Source organism: Plasmodium vinckei (genome assembly GCF_900681995.1).
Source record: "Plasmodium vinckei vinckei genome assembly, chromosome: PVVCY_06".
In the NCBI taxonomy this organism is placed as follows: Eukaryota; Apicomplexa; class Aconoidasida; order Haemosporida; family Plasmodiidae; genus Plasmodium; species Plasmodium vinckei.
Window position 1 is genome coordinate 546,227 of NC_051298.1, and position 23,883 is coordinate 570,109.

The 23,883-nt window shown below is 22.5% G+C and overlaps 7 protein-coding genes across 7 annotated transcripts; 4 read left to right on the top strand and 3 right to left on the bottom strand.

Annotated features, from left to right (window-relative positions):
- Positions 1–692: 692 nt before the first annotated feature.
- PVVCY_0601510 (conserved Plasmodium protein, unknown function) lies at positions 693–3,291 on the top strand (the record flags this gene model as incomplete). The annotated part of the gene is made up of 2 exons (XM_008627291.2): positions 693–3,089; positions 3,244–3,291. The coding sequence occupies 2 exons, from the start codon at positions 693–695 to the stop codon at positions 3,289–3,291; spliced, it is 2,445 nt and encodes an 814-aa protein (XP_008625513.2).
- A 328-nt stretch (positions 3,292–3,619) lies between these two features.
- Positions 3,620–4,770, bottom strand: PVVCY_0601520 (conserved Plasmodium protein, unknown function; the record flags this gene model as incomplete). The annotated part of the gene is made up of 2 exons (XM_008627292.1): positions 3,620–3,807; positions 4,008–4,770. The coding sequence occupies 2 exons, from the start codon at positions 4,768–4,770 to the stop codon at positions 3,620–3,622; spliced, it is 951 nt and encodes a 316-aa protein (XP_008625514.1).
- Positions 4,771–6,513: 1,743 nt separating this feature from the next.
- PVVCY_0601530 (transcription initiation factor IIE subunit alpha, putative) lies at positions 6,514–8,147 on the top strand (the record flags this gene model as incomplete). Its single annotated transcript, XM_008627293.1, has 4 exons — positions 6,514–6,999; positions 7,210–7,462; positions 7,573–7,908; positions 8,062–8,147. The coding sequence occupies 4 exons, from the start codon at positions 6,514–6,516 to the stop codon at positions 8,145–8,147; spliced, it is 1,161 nt and encodes a 386-aa protein (XP_008625515.1).
- Positions 8,148–9,333: 1,186 nt separating this feature from the next.
- Positions 9,334–11,301, top strand: PVVCY_0601540 (queuine tRNA-ribosyltransferase, putative; the record flags this gene model as incomplete). Its single annotated transcript, XM_008627294.1, has 1 exon — positions 9,334–11,301. The coding sequence occupies one exon, from the start codon at positions 9,334–9,336 to the stop codon at positions 11,299–11,301; it is 1,968 nt and encodes a 655-aa protein (XP_008625516.1).
- A 1,422-nt stretch (positions 11,302–12,723) lies between these two features.
- On the top strand, positions 12,724–14,521 carry PVVCY_0601550 (calcium-dependent protein kinase 4, putative; the record flags this gene model as incomplete). Its single annotated transcript, XM_008627295.1, has 2 exons — positions 12,724–13,522; positions 13,731–14,521. 2 exons carry the CDS (start codon positions 12,724–12,726, stop codon positions 14,519–14,521), a joined length of 1,590 nt encoding a protein of 529 aa, XP_008625517.1.
- Positions 14,522–15,600: 1,079 nt separating this feature from the next.
- On the bottom strand, positions 15,601–19,309 carry PVVCY_0601560 (conserved Plasmodium protein, unknown function; the record flags this gene model as incomplete). The annotated part of the gene is made up of 8 exons (XM_008627296.1): positions 15,601–15,709; positions 15,796–15,853; positions 15,996–16,164; positions 16,265–16,393; positions 16,540–16,599; positions 16,722–16,784; positions 16,885–17,003; positions 17,236–19,309. 8 exons carry the CDS (start codon positions 19,307–19,309, stop codon positions 15,601–15,603), a joined length of 2,781 nt encoding a protein of 926 aa, XP_008625518.1.
- Positions 19,310–21,316: 2,007 nt separating this feature from the next.
- On the bottom strand, positions 21,317–22,924 carry PVVCY_0601570 (serine--tRNA ligase, putative; the record flags this gene model as incomplete). Its single annotated transcript, XM_008627297.1, has 1 exon — positions 21,317–22,924. One exon carries the CDS (start codon positions 22,922–22,924, stop codon positions 21,317–21,319), a length of 1,608 nt encoding a protein of 535 aa, XP_008625519.1.
- Positions 22,925–23,883: the final 959 nt, after the last annotated feature.

Sequence of the window (23,883 nt, forward strand, 5' to 3'; positions counted from 1 at the left end):
AATTTTTCCGAAGTTTAAATCATGATGCTTTAATCCGTTCTTTATTTTTTTTGTTTTTTTTTTTTTATCCTTTATTTTGCCATATCCTACTTATATTTTTGCTTTCATAAATTAATTTTTGTGCCTATATATTTTTTTTTTACTATCTTTAAATTCATTTTTTAAAATCGTGCTCTTTTTTCTCGACATGAAAATAATTTTTTAAATATATGAATAAAAGTATAATGTATATACATATATATATTTGCGCATGTTTGTAAAAAAATAATGAATATTTTTTTTTTAAATTTCTATATTTATAGTTTGATTTAAAATTATGATAAATATTTCTATTTTCATTTTATTGAAACATTTTTAATCCTTATAAATATGAAAAAAAAAAAAAAAATATATATATCGTAAGTATTATATATAATATATACTTGTATGAAGGATGGAAGGGAAATAAGCTTATAAATTTTAAGCCAGTAAAAAAAAATACATATATTATATATACATATGTGTGTATTTGTTTTTATATTTCCGCTCTAATTTTCACCATGTATTTTTGTTGTTCTATAAAAAAGTAAAGGAACAGAAATAGAGTTTTAGAGTACTATAACAGGAGAGTAAGTCCCTCTATACATATGTAAGTATATATAGTTACATAGATAAGTTTAAAACTAATAAAATAATTGACTAGCCAAATAAACATGCATGTTAGTGATAAATTAAATGAGATTTTTTACTGGGCAAAAGAAGAACTATCAGAAATAATAAATGATATAGAGCTTGAAAAAGGGGAAGAAAAAATTGGTGAAATATGTAAAAAAATAAAAAATACAATAAAAATTATAAATGATGGTAATAGTTTAGAAAATATACATAATATAGAGAGAAAAATTATTAAAAATAAAAATATAATTAATTGGAATGATTTAAATTTTTGTCTTTTTTATTATATTAATATTTATAAAAAAATATATGAAAACTTATATATAGAAGAAGAAGATTTTTTTTGTAAATTTGATACTTACAATTATTTTGTTAAAAAAAATTTTCAAATTAATTTAATATATCATCCATTGGTATATTCTATTGATAGTTCTTATTTTAATTTTTTGTTTTCTTTTATTTTTGATGGCTATAAAAAGGGAAATAAAAATTTATGTATTGATTTAGGGAGCAGATTATGTTTAGAGCAAAACCAAGACACAAAACATGGTTACTCAAATTTTGGGGGCAACAGTAAAAACAACTTTATAAGTGATCAAAATGTAGAGAATCAAAGTTATGAGGAAAAAATAAAACAGCCCAATGATGATATATCTGTAGAAAAATGGAATATAAAACAGAGTATGCTAAAAAAAGACCAACGAAAATTTTCTTGCAAAAATAAAATTACCTACATACTTAATGATGATGTAGAATATAAACAAAATTTTATAATAACAAATGAATCATATTTTAAATTATCTGAAATATTTACAAAGAATGAATATATATATAAATATATAGAAAATGCATCTGATTCTTTATATAATTTTGGCTATAAAAAGGGAATAGCTAACAAAAATAGCGAAAAAATTCCTCAACATTCAAATGATGGAGAAAATGAAGATATACTTAATAATAGTAACAACTTTTTTGATACAAATAAAAATATTGATAATGAGGGGGAAGGATATCGAAAAACAGATATAGGAGAAGCATATAATTATTCTATAGAAAATAAAACTTATATGATTGATAAAGAGTTAAATAAAAAAATAAAAATATATAATGGTGATATAGCAAATGTAGAAAGTCATGGTATAATACTTTATGCAAATAATAATTATAAATACTCTAAAAGTATATGTGAAAATTTATATTCTTCAAACTTAATGAAACTAGAAGAAGAAGAAAAATATGAAATCCGAACAAAAAAAAGTGGTGAAGTTTATTTAACAAATAGTTATGACAATATACATAAATATATATTACATGTTATGCTACCAAAATATAATAGTAAATTTATTTTAGCAACACATAATACTATGAATTTATGTGTTCATGAAATATTATATGCATGTTTTGAAAAAAAAATACAATCTATATCCATACCAATAGTATGTTTTAATTTATTTTTCCCGATAAATATATTTTTAATTACATTATTAAAAAGTTTACGTTCTTTATTATTAATACCACAATTTTACAATACAATAAAAAATATTATATTTGTAACAAATTCAAATGATATTTATTTTTTTTTGCTGAAATATATATCTATATTTTTTCCAAGAACAGAACAAGAACGATTTCTCTCTACAAATATTGCCATTATTGGAAATAAAATTGGATCTATAGATGTGCAAAATAGAAACATTACGATATTTAAGAGTTTGCGAAAAGTTCGAAAGAGAAAGCGAAAAAATAAAATAGAAAAACAGATAGAATATGATAACCAAGTTGATAGAAATTTGTTTATAAATAATGAGGCAAATAAAGAAGAATATATCTGGGATGATAGTGATGAAGAATTTTCTTCTGATGATTCAAATTCATCGGGTTCATCTACATCTGAAATTTTCAAAGAAGCAGATACCGAATTTTTGAATATAAAAACTCAAAATGAAAGTCAAAAGAATTTTTTAAAATTAACTCAAATAAATAAAAGTGATGAAAATATGAATTTAGAATGTTATTTAAGATTAAGTTATAATTATAATAAAAAAGAAAAATTTGAAGAATTAAAAAAAATGAATTTTATATATGAATATGGTATAGATGAACTTGGTCGAAATATAATAATTATAAATTTTTGTAATTTTCCAATAATATATAATTATAATTTATTATATTTTTATTTAATATATTATTTTAATACCTTTATGAGAAATCAATTTATACTTTTGTTTATTTTTTCCGAAAGTATTTTGTCAAATATCACAAACATATTATCATTGTTTAAGGATATATTTCAAGTTATTCAAGAGTTTCTAAAAAATATTAAAATTATTTATTTTTTTAATTATTCGTTTATGTTTAAGTTTTTTATTTATGTATTATATCCGTTTATTCCCCCGGACATATACGAGAACATTGTCTATCTGAACGATGACCTGGTAGGCCATAAGACCGATAGCGTCATATAAAAAATGTTGAAAATTTACAAATTTAGAAATATATATATATGTTTTGCATACACTTGGTGAGTTCACTTCATTAATATGCCCATATTATTTACCTTCTTAAAAATATTTGCCTTTTTTTTTGCAGGAACTCTCAAAATATTTTGATGTTCGAAAAGTTTTGAAAAGGGAGTGATACTATATACAGTTTCTCACCCATATTACTTAAAAGTCAGAATTAATTTTTATGGAATCTTTGTTGAAAATATTTCGAATATAATAAAGTGCACTACCTATATTACATGTACACATTTTATTTTAGTCAAATATAAAAAAAACAAATTATATTATCCTTCGCCTTCTTAACGTTTTATTATCACGATTTTATTTTTTTTTATTTATTTCTACTTAACCAATATATCTAACCATTTGTTCGAACTTTATTTTGCTTTTTTTTTTTTGTTGAATTATCTTGGATTTTTACGTAGCCATTCATGTAAACTTTTGTATATGAAATTAAAATTTTACTTCTTAAATAAGGATGTGAAAGTTTTGATTATTCGATTTTCCTTAAACATTTCAATATTACTATCATTTGTTGTTTTGTTTATTTCCTTTCTTTCTCTTTTTGTTTTTCTCAACTTGTTGGCCCATTCATCATCCCCATATTCCCTTTGAATGAGATTCGTATTTTCTAAAATTGCTGACGAACCTAAAGTTAGAAGAAAATGAAAAAAAATGTAAAATAATGACAAATACAAACATAGTATATCATGGAATGGGCACAAAATGGGGCTACTAAAACAAAGGTGTGCCCGAAAATGTTAATAAAAATTTAATCATTATTTATATATAAGTATGTATGAGCATGTACAACTAGACTTGATCATATCACTGCTCAGTATTTATTACCATATATATATGCAGTCATGTTGAAAAAGTTATTTCGTTTAACGTCAAAAGGTTTATTAATATTTATTGTTGGAGAGATATAAGCTCTGTCTGTGTAATTATTTTTGTTTATATTATATTCATTACTGTTTAAGGTGGTTTGTATATTTGTGTTGTTTGTGAGATTACTATTTCCGTTATATTTTAAAACAGTGGATTCTACTTTTATTTCTTTTTTTAACATTTTAATTAGAATATGTTTCATTTTGGGTTTATCCATTTTTTTGCATGTTACAACTAAAACTCCTATACCTTCTTTTTTTTTTTCTGAATTACAGTTGGTTTCTTTTTCCTTCACCTCATTGTTTTCTTTGACATTTTCTTCGTTATTTATTCCGGTATTTAATTTGTTTGAACCGTTCAAGCAATCATTTGCTGTAACTCGGCAATTACTACCAGACTTTTGGTTAGTAAATATATTACTTTGTTTATCATTATTGGTGGTTGTATCGTTTAAATGTGGATTAAATATAAGTATTGCACTATATATATAATTATTTTTTACATAATTATAATCATCAGTAGAAAGGAATTCAAATTTTTCTTGAAATATTGATGGGTCTTTAAAAGCCTGATTTAATTTTACTACTTTATATTCTATGTCTTTTTTTATTTCATTTTTTTTACTAACCCAATTTTCTCCATATACATTATCAACATTTAAAAACCCCAAAAGGATTATCTCTCGTTCGTTATTATACTTATTATCACTAGCTAGCGTCATTTGTATTTTTTTTTTATATGGATTAATATGTATATATAGAGAGAAAGTCAAGTAATAAATTAATGTCCTTTTTTGAGGGGTAAAAAAAAATGTTATGATTTTTTTAAATTAAAAATGTGTTTACAAAGTTTAGTATTTTCGCGCATTTGTACACACACGTATATATCATGTTTATATCATATGCATGTTTATTTTATATGCATGTTTATTTTATATATCATGTTTATTTGATATACATGTATATATGTGTTACATATATTTGTGTGTGTATAGGTCGCATAAATTGTATATGAACTTAAACAGTGAAATTAAAATTTTCCATTTTATGTGTATAATTTACATACAGGTGGGTATATACATATTTTTTTATTTATTCAAGTAAATATAATTAAACAATTTTATTGCGATATTCTTCACAAATAATAATGATATATATATGACAATTTTTGTTAAATACAAATTTTGGCTATGGATGGTTGCCAGTTACACAAAATGAAATACATGTTTTTTTTTTATTGACAAAAAAGAAAAATGGAAAAAAAAAATAAAACCGAAACAATTTATTATTTTATTTTCACTAAAACATTACAAAAACAAACTGTATTTCCTCCTTTTTTCATTCTACTTTGGCGATTTTATAAAATTCAAAAAAAAATATAAAGTAAAATTTTATTAAATTCAAAAAAATATAAAAAAATAAATTTTATAAGAATAGGAAAGTTTAAATATTTGCATAGAATATAATATTTATCATTTTTTTCCATTAAATATGTTCAAAGTTTTAAAGGGAATAAAAAAACAAAAAAAAGGCAACAGTAAAAGGGTAAAGAACAAAAAGTATATATAAAAAAAACCTAAGCTAATATAACACCTCAAAATATGAGTATTAACCTTACATCCGATTTTGCTCGATTTAATATAAAAATATTACATTATAATCTTATATAAAACGAAAAAAAAATTCTTTATAAATTATTATGATTATATTTAGTAAAATACATTTTTTAAAATATTCAATTTTCCATATATTGGATATAATAAAACCCTTCTTTTATTAAACACTAAAATTTTGATATGTAATTGGAAAAAAAGGGACCTAAATAAGTTGAAATATGAATAAACTTAAAAATGTTAATACAATTTTTTAATTCATTAAAAGGGATAGTTATTTAATTATACTTTACAATAATATAGTTTCACTTTTTTTTAATTATTAAGTTTTGAAACTTTTCCATATTTAAATATTCCTTTTTTTTTTTTAATGTATAAAAATCATTACTTAACTTTGTGATAACTGAACAAAATATTTTTAAGGACACTTATCATAATTAATTGTTAATATATGTATATGAGAAAAGTATAGAAATAAAAAAAAATACAAGGGAAGAGTTATACATATATATATATATACACACAATTGGGATATACATGATATTTATAGCATACTACCGAAAGAGGTTAATATGAAAAATCTGGGGTTTATCATTTATTGACTTATCATGAAACCAAGAGCAAACTTTAGATAACGAAATGGTAACTTATTTAAAAAAGGAACACAAATTCAACATGTTCTAGATAATTTAATAACCCGGCTTACACCAAATTATGCATAATATATATGTATGTATGTATGTGTTTATATATACATAGGTAGACACGAATATATTGAGCGTGCTACTTTTTCAGTTTTATAAATATCTCATATATTATATATTTTTCCATTTACTCAAAATTTTATATTAAATGGAAAAATCAAAGGAGATATTTTACGACAAGGAAAAAAAATATTTTCTTTATTTAATGGTGTATGTTAGTCGATTTTTTATGAGTGATGAAGAGATAGTTATATTTGATATGTTTGTTCATAATGAATGCTTATATTTAGAAAAGGATATAATAAGTAGTGTTAACATGAACGAGCAAAAAATAAGGAGCATCTTATCAAAATTATTAAAAGAAAAATATATTATACAAGTACAAAAATATAAAAATAATGAAAAAGGATCATATTATCAAACTTATTATTGTCTAAACAATTATATTGTTTATGTAATTGATTTTAGAATAAAACAAATGGAATTAGAGCTTCAAAAAAAAAAAAATGAATGTGATGTATATATTTGTAAATTTTGTAACGCAACATATTCTCAGCTTGATGCTCAAATACTTCCACTAGATCCGTATGATGCACATTTTCTTTGCTTTTGCAATAATAAAATCGAATTAATCGTAAGAAAATTTATAAAACAACCAAACAGTTTCATAACAATTGTACATGTCTAAAAGTGACCATATTTTCATCTCCATACTATCTGTTAAAAAATGTATTTTATTTGGACACATATAATGCTGTATTTTTTGTATTTTTTTAATTTACAATATAATATGGAAAATGGCAAAAACGAATTTCACTAATTTCACTGATTTTCAATTTTGTAGGAAAAGGATGATGCTAGTACCGAAAAAATGTATAACAAATATACAAAATACTTGAACATATTAAAAGAACATATTGAAAAATTAAAGAATTATTTTATACCTCTATATACAGAAAAATTTTGTACAAAAAAATTAAACTCTGCTAATTCATATGTGGGAGATGTTTCTTCAGATGGTTCTGTTACAAACAACTCATCAGAAGTATCACAAACAAATAATTCATCTCTCATTTCCCATAGCAACACTATGATAGGTAATATAAAATGCTAAAAGAAAAAATAGGCTTGACAATTTCATATGGAATGATAACCCAAATTAACATAAAAAAATAATGAATACTTTTTTATTGTTATCAATTTGCAGATATTTTAAATAATAGGATTATTGAAAATGGACGAAAGAAAAAAGATGAAGGGCAAGCAGATGCTTGTAATAGTAGTATTATACGAACAGATAACAAAATCAAAATTTGTATGAACATGAAAGGTAAAAATGATTTGAAAGAAACTCAAAATAATGATAATATAAGACTTACTAATACAATAAATGATGAAAAACGAGAAAAAAATAAAATTATTAATGATATAAAGAGTAAAGTCATTGAAAATAAAAATAGTTCAATTGATAAGCGCGAACTTGGTGAACCAGAAATGCCACTCTTCTTTATCCAAAAGTTTAACAAGAAATTCACCCTTATCGGTAATTAATACTTTTTATAATTCTTCATATCTTTATAATAATTTTATCAAATGAAAAGGAAGCAAATTCTAATTCATTAGATATACCATTTGTTCTGTTCGCCATTTCTTATACATTCTCATATGTTTTTTTTTTTTTTTTTTTTTTTTATAGAGGCCCAAAAACATCAGCAAGATATGTCTCAGGAAGAATTTGAAAATTTCATGGAACTTCAAGACGAATATTTGGATCAAATATAAAAATTATGAATCGAAGGAAAGGACGAACAAAATATATATCCCTTGGAGAGACTATGTATTTTCGAAATGATACTCTTATTTTTAAATGGACTTTCAAAATATACATATATATATAATATATATTGTATATATATGTTTTCTCCTTTCCTGGAATACATAGATATAGTACTTAATTATTTATGTACAACTTTCCAACGGATATAAATTATGTAAATCCTCTTTGTACACACGCGAGAAGACATTAATATTTTTAATGTTTTCTTTTTACATTTTTTAGTATTTTTAAAATAATTAACTATATGTATATTTTTACATATGTGCTAATATATACGCAACCTACATATTTGAGCATTGTTTTCCTATTGGTTTTATGGTGCTAATTTTTGTTTTTATTTTTTTTTTTAATTTATATTACTTATTTTATAAAAAAAAAAAAGTGTAAGAATATGCATATACTTTTGTATGCTAATTTATCAAATAATTAATGCATTTAAAGTTATTTCACCTTTTTTATTTTTAACAACTTTTTAACAATTTGTTCACAGTCTTAATTGTAAAATATGTTCGCTGTGCTTTTGTTTTTTTTAACTAGTAAAAAGGAGAATATTTATTTTCTAAAGTTCTATAATTTTGATCATTAAAAAGTATTATATACATTTATAAATACATTATTTTTAATGAAAATGAAAATTTTCGATTTTTTATTTGGGTATACAAATTTATTTTTATTTTTCAAGGCGTACTCTCCATATATTTTTCTATAAAGTGTAGTTCTATTCATTTAAAAAAAAACGATGTTGCTATAATATATAATAGGCACTGGTAATTTCAGGAACAAATTTTCAAAATATATTCCTTATAATATTAATAAACAAAAGAAAATTTTCATAATATATAAAATATATTTTTTCTTTTAATTTTCATTTGTTTATTTTAAAAAAAATGTAATTTGGGGGGGACCATACGAAATAGGTAAAAAACATACACTAAATATATTTTCTTACTATAATATAATTAATTAAATATAATTTATAATATTACAGATTTTCATTATAAATACAAACTTGTATATATTACATGTATAGTATTATATGAATGTCCATGGTTTGTTATTTTAATTGGATTTAAAGAATTTTTTTTAAAAGATTTGCACAATCAGCATGTGATACTTGTTTGTTCCAATAAAATGGAAAATGGACAGATAAACGAAAACGATATACAAAATAAGGTTATCCATAAAAAAAAAAAACAAAAAATGAATAATTTTACAACTATAGAAAATGAAACAGGTCTCAAAAAAATAAAAAAAAACATAGAAGAGAACAATACCAATAATAGTTATGAAGAACCACTACCTTTTGATTTCCTCACTGAAAATGATTATAAAGAATATGAAAGTTTTGCTAACTTTTTTGAAGACCAATTTTCAAAAATTAACATAAAGGATATAAATAATAAAATAAATGAAATAAGAAATGAAGGAAATTCATATTTTTCAAACTATTTAAATAGTTCAGATGAAAGTGATGCTGAAAGAATGGAAAAAGGGGATCAATGTGATTCAGTTTTTAAGCAAACAAAGGAATATAACAAAAACTTAAAATTAATAAATATAAAAAAAAACAAAAGAGCGAGATTAAATATAATAGTTATAAAAAAAAAGTATATAGATAATAATTCAACAGTTGAAGAAAAAGGGAAGGAAATAAAAAAAAATACAATAATTATATCACCCCTATTTATGCCTGTTGGTACAAAATGTTGTATTAAAGGTCTAATAGAAGAAGAAGTAAAACAAATATGTAATTACATTATTTTAAGTAACACTTATCATGTGTCAAATATTTATGATATGACGATATTTCAAAAAAATAAAGATATTAACAATTTTATAAGGTTCCCAAATTCAATGCTTACAGATTCGGGTGGATTTCAAATGGTTTCTCTTAGTAAGAGAATTAAAATATTAGAAGAAGGAATATTATTTAACAACATATATGATAGTTCAGTTATTAAGAGAAATATGGAATTTCTTCTAAAGGATGAAACCGATTGTGGTAAGGCAACTGAAAGTGGTGAAATAAATAAAGATATCGATTTAAACGAAGGGGAAGATATACTTCTTACCCCTGAAAAATCAATTCAACTACAAAATATGATTGGAAGTGATATAATAATGGCATTAGATGATGTTCGACCTGCCACAGAAAGTGATATAAATAAAATTGAGGAAGCAACTTATAGAACAAATAGATGGTTAGAGAGGTGTATAAAAAGTCATGGAAAAAAAGAAGATCAAACTTTATTTGGAATAATACAAGGTGGATTACATATTGATTTAAGAAATAAATCTATGGATTTTATTTTACGACAGAAATTAAATGGATATGCTATAGGGGGGTTATGTGGAGGTGAAAAAAAAAAAAAATTTATAGAAATAATAAATCATTGTTCTAATGAAAATAATTTAAAATATAATTATTTACCAATAAATAAATGTAGATATATAATGGGTATAGGATATTTAATGGATATATTATTTTGTTCGATTTTAGGATATGATATGTATGATTGTGTATATCCATCAAGAACTGCCAGATTTAATACAGCATTAAGTTATGATGGAACATTAAAATTAAAACAAGCTAAATATAAATATGATTTTACACCACTTGTTAAAAATTGTTCTTGTTATGTTTGTAATAATTATTCTAAATCATTTTTACATTTACTTATAACTAAAAAAAATCCGGTTGTTAATACTTTATTAACAATTCATAATATTTTTTTTACACTCCATTTTTGCTATCTAATGAGGGTATCTATTTTTTCGAACAAAATAGACTATTTTGTTACCACTGCTTTGTATAACAATTTTGTCATTGGATATAAAAATGGAAATTACAAAATCCCAGACAGTAACATGACTGATAGTGATAATACACCAGTAAATAATGACCCAATAAATATATGCAGTAATAATACAGTTGTGAAAGAAACAAATGGGGTATCAGAAAATTATGACTATTCTGCTAATAATTTAAAAAATGAATTTTCCACCTCAAAAAATGACAAAATAAATGAACTAATAAAGCGATTACCAATTTGGGCATTAGAAGCCTTGAAATATGCAAATATAGAACTTAAGTTTTGAAAACATAGCTATAAAAAATTTGTCTATTTGTAGTACATTTTTCAAGTTTACCCTTATACTTTTTAAGAATTTTTTAAAATTATTTTTTTTTTTTTTTATTTTCCATATATTTTTCCGTGTTTGTGTCTTTTGCAATTTCTACAATGTTGCTATTTTTAAATTAATGAAAAAATAGCTGAAAATTTGGAAAAAGTTTTCAAAATGAGGCATATAATCATGTTTATTAAAAAGTGCACGCATATGTTCTATACCTCACATATATATATAGCAATTTTAATAGTCCATGAAATTTCATTTTAATTTCGAATTATTTAAAATTGTATATTCATTTTTTATATGATTATTGGTATATATAAAAATAGCAAGTATATAATACCCTCAAATATGCGCAACCTAGCAATTTTTCGAAAAAAATAATATTATATATATAGTATGTTCATAAAATATATTATAACAAAGCATAAAGCACACAATAATTTTTGAATGGATTATGTCTTATTGGAGAAAGCTTATGCTCATATTATGATTGCCTTTTAAAAAAATTTTTTAAGTTTGGTAATTTTCCAATAAAATGAAAAAAAAACACAAACAAATGTAATATATACATATTTTATGTTTTTTTTTCACTTTCTTTGGAAATAGTTACTATCCTTTATAGGTGAATACATACATGCATATGTTAAGTCTCCTGTTTTTATTTTGTTAACAAAATTTAATTGGCTAGCTTTTTTACATTATGGCAAAAAAAATATATGAAAAGTTTATTTTGTTTTTTCATTAACATAAAATATATTAAAGAATTGAAATAATTTTCCTATTAAACAAACAAGCATTTTAAGAAATATAAACCAATGTCCAAATAAATGTATCACTGTATATATAATATTTCCATATACGATTATATATATATTTATCATTATATTATTGAATAGTATATTTTTTTTCCGTTACTTGTGCGTAAAGTTTATATTATTTTTTCTGTGCATTTTTTTGTACTTTTTTTTATGCATGCACAAAAAAAAATAAAAACAATAAATAAATATATATATAATAAATAAACACACAAGTATTAAAAAAAAGGGGGGAAATTTATTTAGCATAAAATATAGGGAAGTTAAAGTGCATGTATGTTCATATTAAGGAAATTATGTTATATACACACAAATGATAATAATATAAATGTGTGTATAAATACATAATATTTCACACTTCAGTATATACTTGCATAGTTTACATAAATATATATATATTGGATATTTATACATACATACAAAATTGCATATCGCCAATTGTGTACACACATATTTATGCTTCCAAAAAGGGAATATAAAACTTATAATTTTCCATAAATCATTTTCATTCGTCAAGCATTTTTTATGTAAAAAAACATTATAAGTATATATATACCTATATATAATAAAAATGGGGCAGGAAATGTCTACACAGAGTGATATACAAAATGAAGACAAAAAAGGAAACAAGAAAAATTTAAAGGGAGGACAAGGAAAAAATAATGCTTTGAAAGAAAGGAGTACTAGTATATCAAAAGAAATAGTTAAAAATAGTTTTAATAATAGTAAATTAAGACCTGGTATGTTCATACAAAATAGTAATGTAGTATTTAATGAGCAATATAAAGGAATCAAAATTTTAGGAAAAGGCTCATTTGGTGAAGTTATATTAAGTAGAGATAAGCATACAGGTCATGAATATGCAATTAAAGTAATTAGCAAAAAGCATGTCAAAAGAAAAACAGATAAACAAAGTCTTTTAAGAGAAGTAGAATTATTAAAAATGTTAGATCATATAAATATAATGAAATTATATGAATTTTTTGAAGATAACAATTATTATTATTTAGTATCGGATGTATATTCTGGAGGAGAATTATTTGATGAAATTATTAGTAGGAAGAGATTTTATGAAGTGGATGCAGCAAGAATAATTAAACAAGTATTAAGTGGTATTACATATATGCATAAAAATAATGTAGTTCATAGGGATTTAAAACCTGAAAATATTCTTCTTGAAACAAAAAATAAAGAAGATATGATTATAAAAATTATTGATTTTGGATTATCAACCCATTTTGAATATAGTAAAAAAATGAAAGATAAAATAGGTACTGCCTATTATATTGCTCCGGATGTTTTACACGGAACTTATGATGAAAAATGTGATATATGGTCATGTGGTGTCATATTATATATCCTCTTATCAGGTATTAAACTTTCAAAACAGTTTTATTATGAATTATGCCATGTCTTATGAATGTATCGATATTCCTTGCTAAATGAATATGAAAAAAATGTGCAAAAATGTTTTTCAAAAATTTAGACATCAATTCATTGTATATATCGTGTCTGTTCCTATATATATATTTTTTTTTTGCAAAATAATTATTATATTTTTTTTCTTCTTTTTTATAGGATGCCCACCTTTTAATGGGTCTAATGAGTATGACATTTTGAAAAAAGTCGAGACCGGAAAATATACCTTTGATTTACCTCAATTTAAAAAAATAAGTGACAAAGCAAAAGACTTGATAAAAAAAATGCTAATGTACACAAGTGCTGTGAGAATATCAGCAAGAGATGCATTAGAGCATGAATGGATAAGATTAATGACAAGTAAAGATAATTTAAATATTGATATTCCATCACTTGAATTAAGTATTGCAAATATAAAACAATTTCAAAGTACTCAAAAATTAGCACAAGCTGCACTATTATATATGGGATCAAAATTAACAACAATAGATGAAACAAAAGAACTTACTAAAATTTTTAAAAAAATGGATAAAAATGGAGATGGTCAATTAGACAGAAATGAATTAATAATAGGGTATAAGGAATTATTAAAAATAAAAGGGGATGGTACAACTGATTTAGATAATGCAGCTATTGAAGTTGAAGTCGATCAAATTTTAAGTTCTATAGATTTAGATCAAAATGGATATATAGAATATTCAGAATTTTTAACTGTTGCTATTGATAGAAAATTATTATTATCAACTGAAAGATTAGAAAAGGCATTTAAATTATTTGATAAAGATGGGTCAGGAAAAATATCTGCAAATGAATTAGCTCAATTGTTTGGATTAGGAGATGTTAGTTCAGATTGTTGGAAAACTGTTTTGAAGGAGGTTGATCAAAATAACGATGGGGAAATTGATTTTAAAGAATTCAGAGACATGTTAATAAAATTATGTAACTATTAAATATATAAAAGGGTAAACACATATAGGTATATACACATGAATATAATACTTATTTGATTTTCAGCCCATTTTCATGTTGAATACCTTAAATAATTCAGTATATTATTGCAAATGTTGTAATAAAAAAATATATAAAATAATAAAGCATACAAAATAGAAATAACCAACAAGATTAATAAAAAAATAGGATGTTACATGTATACATATTTAAATCCTATTATTCAATACATAAATATATATTATGCAAAATTATTTTTTTGAATGAGCTCTAAATTCATAAAAAAATTATTTTAATTGGTATTATACAGATATGCCATTATTAAATTCATTATGTATATATATGCTTGGCTTTCTTCCGAATATTTATTTATTTCGTAATTTAACTTCTCATAAGTTCCCACACATGTCATTATTTTTACATTTATATAGCCAATTTAAACCATTTTAATAGCTAATAATAATAATTTTGCAAATAAAAATACCGTAGCATATACATATTCTTTTCCCCTATATATTTTAAATACTTATTTATTAATTATATATATGTATATAATGTATGTTGCGTTTTTCGGCTCCTTGACAATAAAATAATAATTGCTTTAATATGGCTCTTTAAAAAAATACAACACTATTTTTATTTATAGCTATTTACAAATTTGCTTATGTCATTTTTTCTTCGTCTTTTTTTTCTTTTTTGCTAACCCGTTACATTAAAATACTAAAAACAAATTAGCATATATTATATATATGCATATAGAGTTATTACTTAGTTGAAAAAAAATACATTAAGACAATAATTAAAATACAACAAATATATTTTGTGTGGTTTCTTTTTTTATTTATCACGTTAAAAAAGAAAAAACGAAAAAAAAGAAAGATATATATTTTCATTAGCATATTATGCTATGAAACAAATGGATTTTATAAAGAAATCAAAATTGATTAAAAAATAATATGAAACTAAACATGTATGCATTTTTATTTTTTTTTTTAAAATTATAAAAAATGCATATATAGAGATATGTAAAAAAATATATTTGGGTGTCATTGATATGAATATATGTGATACAAACTTGAATCTATGACGCGGTATTGCTAAAATTTGCAAATTTTTTTATCCTTTTTTTGAGAAGTTCATTTTCATCTTTTAAAGACATAAGCTCTTTTAATAGCTTATCATTTTGTTTGCTAAAAAAAAGACAAAAATATTATATGTTAATATATTATAGTGAATATTTAAAAAAAAATTTAATTAAATGTGTGCATGTTATTACCTTTCTGTTTTGTTATCATCTTTTTTTGAAGCTTCATTTTTTTTTGATTTTTCAATATCTGTATAAAAAAAGGCATATGTGTATGTAGAAATTATTTTGACAAATATTTTACTGTTACAAAATGGATTTATATAGAGTATTGAGCTTTTAGTTAGCATATAATGTGTTTGTTTGTTGTTTGACGATATTTTTATTTGTACCTTTTGCTAAAGAATCAACCAATTTTGTTAATCTGTTTTTTTCCGAAGTTAATAAATTTAGTTCATTTGATATTTTGATATTTTCCTTTTGTAAAGAGTTATTATTTTTTTTAACTTCTTTTAATTCCTTTAGTGATTCATATGTTTCTTGGTTTTTTTGTTTTTCCTCCTAATATAAATAGTAAATTTCACATATTATATGTACAAGCACATTTTTTATGGATCATTTATAATTATCTATATTATAATTTATTAATAATGTTTATTACTTGTAAAGACTTGTTTAAAAGTTCCAATTTTAAATTTAAATTTTCTACTTTATTCTCTAAATCGGTTTTATTTCCCTTTTCTTCTAAATATAAATTATGTATTTTTTTATTTTCATTTAACAAGTTAATCTGTAAAAAAAAGTTGTTTTAATTATTTTGTATGGATACTGTCATAATAGATTGGAAGTAAATAACTAACCAAACTAAGTTACATATGTATATATATATATATATATATGTTTGTGTATTTTTATTTATTATAATATTTTTTTAACCTTTTCTTTTTCGATAGACTGTATTTTTTCTTGTAATTTTTGATCCTCTTTCGAGTTAGTCTATAAATTGTATGATAAAAAATATACATATATATCCATATGTAAATAAAACAAAAATAATGTAGTAACATTTTTTCTGTCTGTTCTAGATTATGATGAAAAACAAACATTTTTAATATTACCTTGGACATATTCTCCTGTACTAATTTTTTATATTTTTCAATATCATTTAATAATAATTTATACTGTAAAATGGGATAAAAATGTTCAAATAAAAAAATATATATACTCGTATTTATTTTACATGATTTATTATTATTATATTGTTATCTCTGTATATTTTACCTTGTCTTTAAAAAATAAATCCACATTTTTGTATTTATCTTGTAATATTTTGATCTCCTTCATAAGTTTTTCGTTTTCTTTTATCAGTTCGGTTTGATCCTTGAACTTTTTGGCAGTATCTATGGATGGATAAATGTGTAGAGATTTCATGTATAAGTATATAAAATGTGAATAATGTGCATGTCATAGTCATTCCTTAATTATAAAAAGGTCAAAATTCATATGGCATTTTAAGAAAAAGCATTGATACATATTACTTTTTAATGTGAAAACTTTTGATATATAAAAAAAGACAATGAAATATGTTTGAGAATAATATATTTATGAATGGGATGTAGATATGGGAATTACCTAATTGGAATTGAAATGCTTCTATCGTATTTTTGAGATCATCTTCGAGGGCATTTTTTTCATTCTGTAAATTATGAATTTTGTTGAGGTACTTTTGATTTATTTTTCTATTTAGTAATAGCTCTTTGTTTAGATTTTCAAGAATTGAATTAACATCTACATTGTTAAAAATATTTTTAACTCTAGTTTTTTCAAAATTTTGATTTATATTATTGAATATATATTCATTGATAATATATAAATTAGCATGCATATATTTTAATAAAATAGATATTAAATCTCGATGTCTTTTAAATAGGCATTTGCATTTATAAGACTCATTTTCATTAACATGTAATAAAAAGTGATTATTATTTTCATCATTTTTGTTATGCTTTTCTGTTTTACGATCTGTATCAATAAATTCTACATATGGATATATATGATGAAATTTATAATTCCACATATTTTTCATTTTATTATTTTGATTAATAATTTTTATTTCATTTTTATATATATGCAACATATATATATATTCGTTTTCCCCTTCTAAATTGGAATACACACTTTGATTGTCAACATAATTATAATCGTTATACGTACTAAATGAGTTACTAGTTTTGCTCTCATTAAATATAATATTTTCTAAAGTTTTTTGATCATAATATTTGTTTTCATTTTGTAGACTATTATTTTTTTTGTCTTCTTTGCTTAATATATATATAGGGTATTTAATTGTATCATTATATATAATAGTTTCTAACATATTTTTAGTTTTGGTATTCAAATTAAATGGCCCAATTTCGGCAATAGCCACACCATGATATTTGTTATTAATTTGAGACAAGTTTTGATTGTATGAATTAGTAGTTTGCGTTTCAAATATTTTATTTTTTTCATTTTTTGTATTACTAAACAAAGATAATTCACCATCAGATTTTAATAACCCTCTTTTTGTAGATCGTTTTAACATATTTTCATCATCACTTTCATTGTTATTTTTTTTTTTATTCTTCATGTTTTTATAATAACTATTTATAGATGTGTTTGATGAATTTTTACTGTAATTGCTTATATTTTCTAAATTGCTTTTTTCACTATTTTGTATATTATCATAACTTTTTTTATTATTTAATTTTTCATATTGTGATGTGTAACTTTCTTTTGCCGTACCTTTGAATGTGTTTTTAAATGATGAAGCATCATTGTAAAAAGAATTTTTATCATTGTTCATGTTGATATTATTGTTATTTTCCGCCTTTTCATATTCATCAAAATGTGTGTCTCTATAATTTTCCGAAGGGATAGAACCATTATCCATTTGCTCACTATTAATACAAGTGCATTCTACAGATATTTTAAATCCAATATCATCAGAAGTTAATTCATATTCACTACCATAACAACCTTTACCATTTCCTGGTGTTACTTTTTTTTGTATATTTTTATTCCCTGTATTATTTAAATTTTGTTCTATTAATCCATATTCTTTGTCATAATATATTCGCCTCCATTTATAAATACATGGTAATTTTTTATTTGTATCTTTTTCATATGCATATGCAATAATTTTATTTTCTTCATTTTCTGAAATAACATCAATAGTAAATCCAAAATTATATTTCCCTTTAATAATGATATCATTTTTTTCACATGTAAATAGATTTTGATTATTTTTTTTTTTTCCTGCTACTCCTTCGTCTTTTTCCTCATCCTCTTCTTCATCACTTTCATTACTTTCTTTTCTTTTATTTGTAAATATATTTTTATAAATATTTTTATTTATAACAATTTCTTCTTCATTTATATATATTGTATTTTTCAGATTTTCAATATTACATGGTGATTTACAAAAAGGGTAGTTCATATTTTTTTGAGCTTCTTTAGCTGTATATTTAATATGTTCTTTTACTTCATCAAATACATTTTTTGCATGTTTCATTTTATTACTTATAATTCCGTTAATTATTTTTTTTAGTTTGCTATTTTTATTATTACTATTTCCATTGTTCACAATTTCTTTGGTGTTATCAGTGTCTGTAGAACTGATTACACGCACGCATCCAATCATCTCATTAAATGCATTATTTGCCATTTTTTTTTTTAATTTTTATAACTTTTTTATTTTGACGTATCACAACTTATTTAATTATTTTTGTCTTTATTCACACCATTTAATTTTATATTATTATATTTTTAATAATTGTACAAATTTGTATATACCTTTGCTACCTGTCCATACATGTTTATGTCCAATTCGAGGAATGTGTACAAACAAAACAAAAAAAAACAAATAATTGGTTTTATATATTCCCACTACTTTGTTCACAAACTTATTATTATTCCTAGTATCACTACTACCATTAGTATTGTTTAATTCCTTCAACGTTTTTTTTTTTGTTATTATATTTTTTGCTTCCTCTTTGTATCCAACTGTTTATCATAAATGTGGATAAGTTAAACCAAATCAAACAGATAAAAAGAATAGGGAAAATGTATAACGGCAAAATAGAGAAAGAGAAAGGGAAAACAAATAAATTTTAAATTTGCCTAAATAAATAAATAGAAATATGTAAAAAAAAATGTGAAAATACGTATACATATAAATATACAAAAATGTATTATCAATGCACACATAAATATGCATGTATAAATGTATACAAACAATTAAACACAAAAAATAAAATATAAATAACTGTAAATGAATATACAAATTGATGACTAAAGAATAAACAATATTAAATAAGCGAGTAAAATAAATGAAGAAATAATGAACGCTTTGAATTCATATAATCACGAAAATCATTTAATTTTAGCATTATTATAAATGATTTAAAAATATATATATAATAAATAAAGTGAATAAATATATGAAGATATTATATGTATAATCATAAAAGTAACTGTTTCAAAATTTTTTTTAATAACTGTAAAATAAAATATCCCTGGCTCTTTATTTGTGGAAAAGTGTGCATGGAAAAAAAAATAAAAAATATTAAAAAATATAAAAAATTAAAATAAATATACAAAAAGCATATGTATGTCTGTTTAATTTCGAAGAATAAACAAATTAAAGGCCCCTTTCAACATAAATAAGACTTATAAATGAATAAATACAAACATTTTGATAATTATATTAACATATTTCTGTCTATAAGTATGTATGTTTCTCCCTATTGAACAAATGTGTGTGCTTAAAACTGTACAAAGTTTATACTTTTTTAAACAATTGTTACAGTGTAAAACATTTATCAGTTATTTTATCAACAAATTAAAAAAATAATTACGTATATTTTGAGCCTTCACATTAGTATGCTAATATTACTCTTTTCTTTTTAGAGGTATGTAGGAAGTAATACTTTATATTTGATAAAAAAATATGAATAAATAAAAAAAGTATAAATATTTTTTGCTTTATTTTCAATATGAAATTTAACTTGTAAAGTCGCTAAAAATTAAAATCAGGAAAATATTCAAAACTTGTCTACAGGTCTAGTGATATATTTTGTATCCATTGTACTACAATTCAATAAAAAGAGAAAAAATAATTTCATATTTTTAGGAATATTTTGAGCATGCTTAATACATAATAAGTTAAAACAAGTTGACGATTAATCACATGTACGAAAAAAAAAACATTCAATTTGTAACTTGGGTATATGTATATATCAAGTTTTGAAAATCATATTTCCATAAAAGCTAGGTTAATAAAAGAAGGTTATTTACTTTACTCAAAGTACCTATATAGATCCCATATGGGAATTATTTATGACTTATAAATATGCAATAATGATATTGTTTTAAAAATTACACAGCTTTGTGTTCATTCTTCTTTTTATCAAGTTAAGATATAGGAGGTAGTGAGTATCCTCACCCCCAAAAAAAAATATAAATTTCATATAATAAATATGTACACAATAAAATGTAATGTAGTAATACAAAATTGTGCAATAAAGTGCTATAAGCACGAAAAAAATATTAGAAAAATACAATAAAGTGAAAAAAATAATTCACAAGAACAAATAGTAAAGCATACTTTTAAAAGGTAATAACATATTTATAAAGTTTGCATATATTATTATTCTTTCCTTTTTTTTAATACTTATTCTATGAATGGAATAAAATCAGTGTTCATGTATGGTCTTAATTTTTCAGGGACCATAATACCTTCTCCATTTTGATAATTTTCTAAAAGACAACATAAAAATCTTTGTCCAGCTACCATAGTACCATTTAATAAATGAACATAATTTTTATTTTCAACAGGAAAATCATGATTAAATTTTTCATATTCACTATCAACATATTCATCTCTTGTTTCATCTTTAGCATTTTCATCATTCTTATCTTTTGAACTTTTTGTAATGCCTGCTATTTTTATATTTGAATCGGTATATCTAATATTTAAATTAATACTTTGATAATCTGTACAATTACTACATGATACCAATTCTCTATATTGTCCACTACTAGGGAAATATCCTTCGATATCATATTTTAAGGCAGCAGCATTATTGAGAGCTCCTGATACGATATTTACAATTTTGTATGGAATATTTAAAGATTGATAAAATTCTTCACAAGTTTTTATCATTTCTTCATGTAATTTATAACTTGTTTGTGGTAAAGAAATACAAAATTGCTCGACTTTATCAAATTGATGAACTCTCAATATACCTCTAATATCTTTTCCGTGTGCCCCTGCTTCTTTTCTAAAACAGGAAGAAATACCTACATATTTTAAAGGCAGATACCTTGATTCTAATGTTTCATCTCTGTGTAATGCACATAGTGGTTGTTCAGATGTGGCTATTAAAAATAAGTCGTCTCTATTTGATTTTTCATTTGAAATATTATTATTGTTATTATTTGTAGCAATTTTCGGGTCCTCAGCACTAGCAACACTTGACGAGCTTATTTTATACAATGTTTCTTCAAAATCATCTAACTCTGCACATTCCTCCATTATGGTTTTTTTCATAAAAAACGGAGGATATACAGGTGTATATTTTTTATTCACAAGAAAATTTATGGCATATTGCATAATAGCATTATTTAATAAAAAACCTGCACCAGTAAGATAATAACCTCTATGCCCAGCTACTAAAACTCCTTTCTTAAAATTCACTCCCCCTATTTTTCTTAGCAAATCATAATGATAATAATATTTCTTTTTTATTTCACTTATTATACTAACTTTATTTTGTCCATCATTATTGTTACCTACTTCTCTTTTAGTATTAGGAGTACCTACTTTCTTTGTATCACTTTTTTCTAAATCGGTTGGTTCATAATTTTTGCATTCTCCCCATGTTCGCACCACTTTATTATGTTCTTCATCATTATTAATTACAACTTTACTACTTAATATATTTCCTACTTTTGCTAAATATGTATTTCTTTGTTTTAATAAATGTTTTTCTTCGTTTTGGATCAATGGAATTTCTTCTTTCATGCTTAAACTTTTTTGTTTCAAATCCTCAACATTAGCATTTTTATCTTCTTTTTTTTTATTTCCTATTGTTTTATTTATTAGGTTAATGTTTTTTTTTAACTCCTCTAATTTAAATATACTCTTTCTCCATTTCTCATCATATTCTATAACTTTATCTACATTACTTACATCATTAAATCTGTTCTTTTCAGACTCTTTAATTTTTTCTGGGTTACCTCCTTTTTCAGTTCTAAATAAATTGATATCCAAAACCATTTTTTTCAAAGTTTTTTTTGCTAAGAAAATAAAATTATTTTATTAAAAAAGTTCTATCCAAAGCAAGTAGTTACAAACAGCTGTGCTTATGTACATAGATATGCTCATACATGCATAGATAATATGTATGCTTATTTATTTGTATGTTTTCTGTGCTAATTTATTTGACCAATATGATACATTTTTATCTAACTGTTTTTCTTTTTACACAATATAAGTTATATATGTTAAAACATAAAGGAAAAAGAAAATAAATAGAGAAATCAAAGAAATATAATATTTCAAAATTTTTAAATAAAATAATAATTAATCGGCAAATATAACAATAAATTAAATATATATAGTGAACGGATATATAAAATTAATATATCAAATATATTGTTGTGCATAAATAAAGAAGCCATAGGAAAAAACTATAAATTTTTTTTTTTTATTGTATTATACAAAATTTATCTTTATATTCCTTTTGACATATTTTCCTTTCTATTATATAATAATTTCTGTGGTATTATTCTCATTTGAACACATTTTTATACATTATATACATAGAAATAAAATATTAGCAAAACCATGTATTTTTTTGTATCATGTTATTAAATTCTATTAATGTTCCAGATTAATCGTTTTCATCAAAAAAAATATATATATAAATTATTGTGGCGAGGAAGCTCTTTTTACTTTAATTTTCCTTCACTCATATAAAATAAATTTTACTAAAAATCAACAAAATTTATTCGTAGAAATATTTTGCATTACGTAATATATAATATATGTATATAACACATATGTATATATTCCATGCTTGAAAAGTATTACAAATCATAAAGCAATCTCATTTTATTCAAAAATAGAAATACATGCATATATGTGTATGTATGTTTATGTAGTATAGAGCATGTGTGCTAAATGCCCACATTCTCTCATTATAGTTATTGTATATGTTTGAATATATACATTTT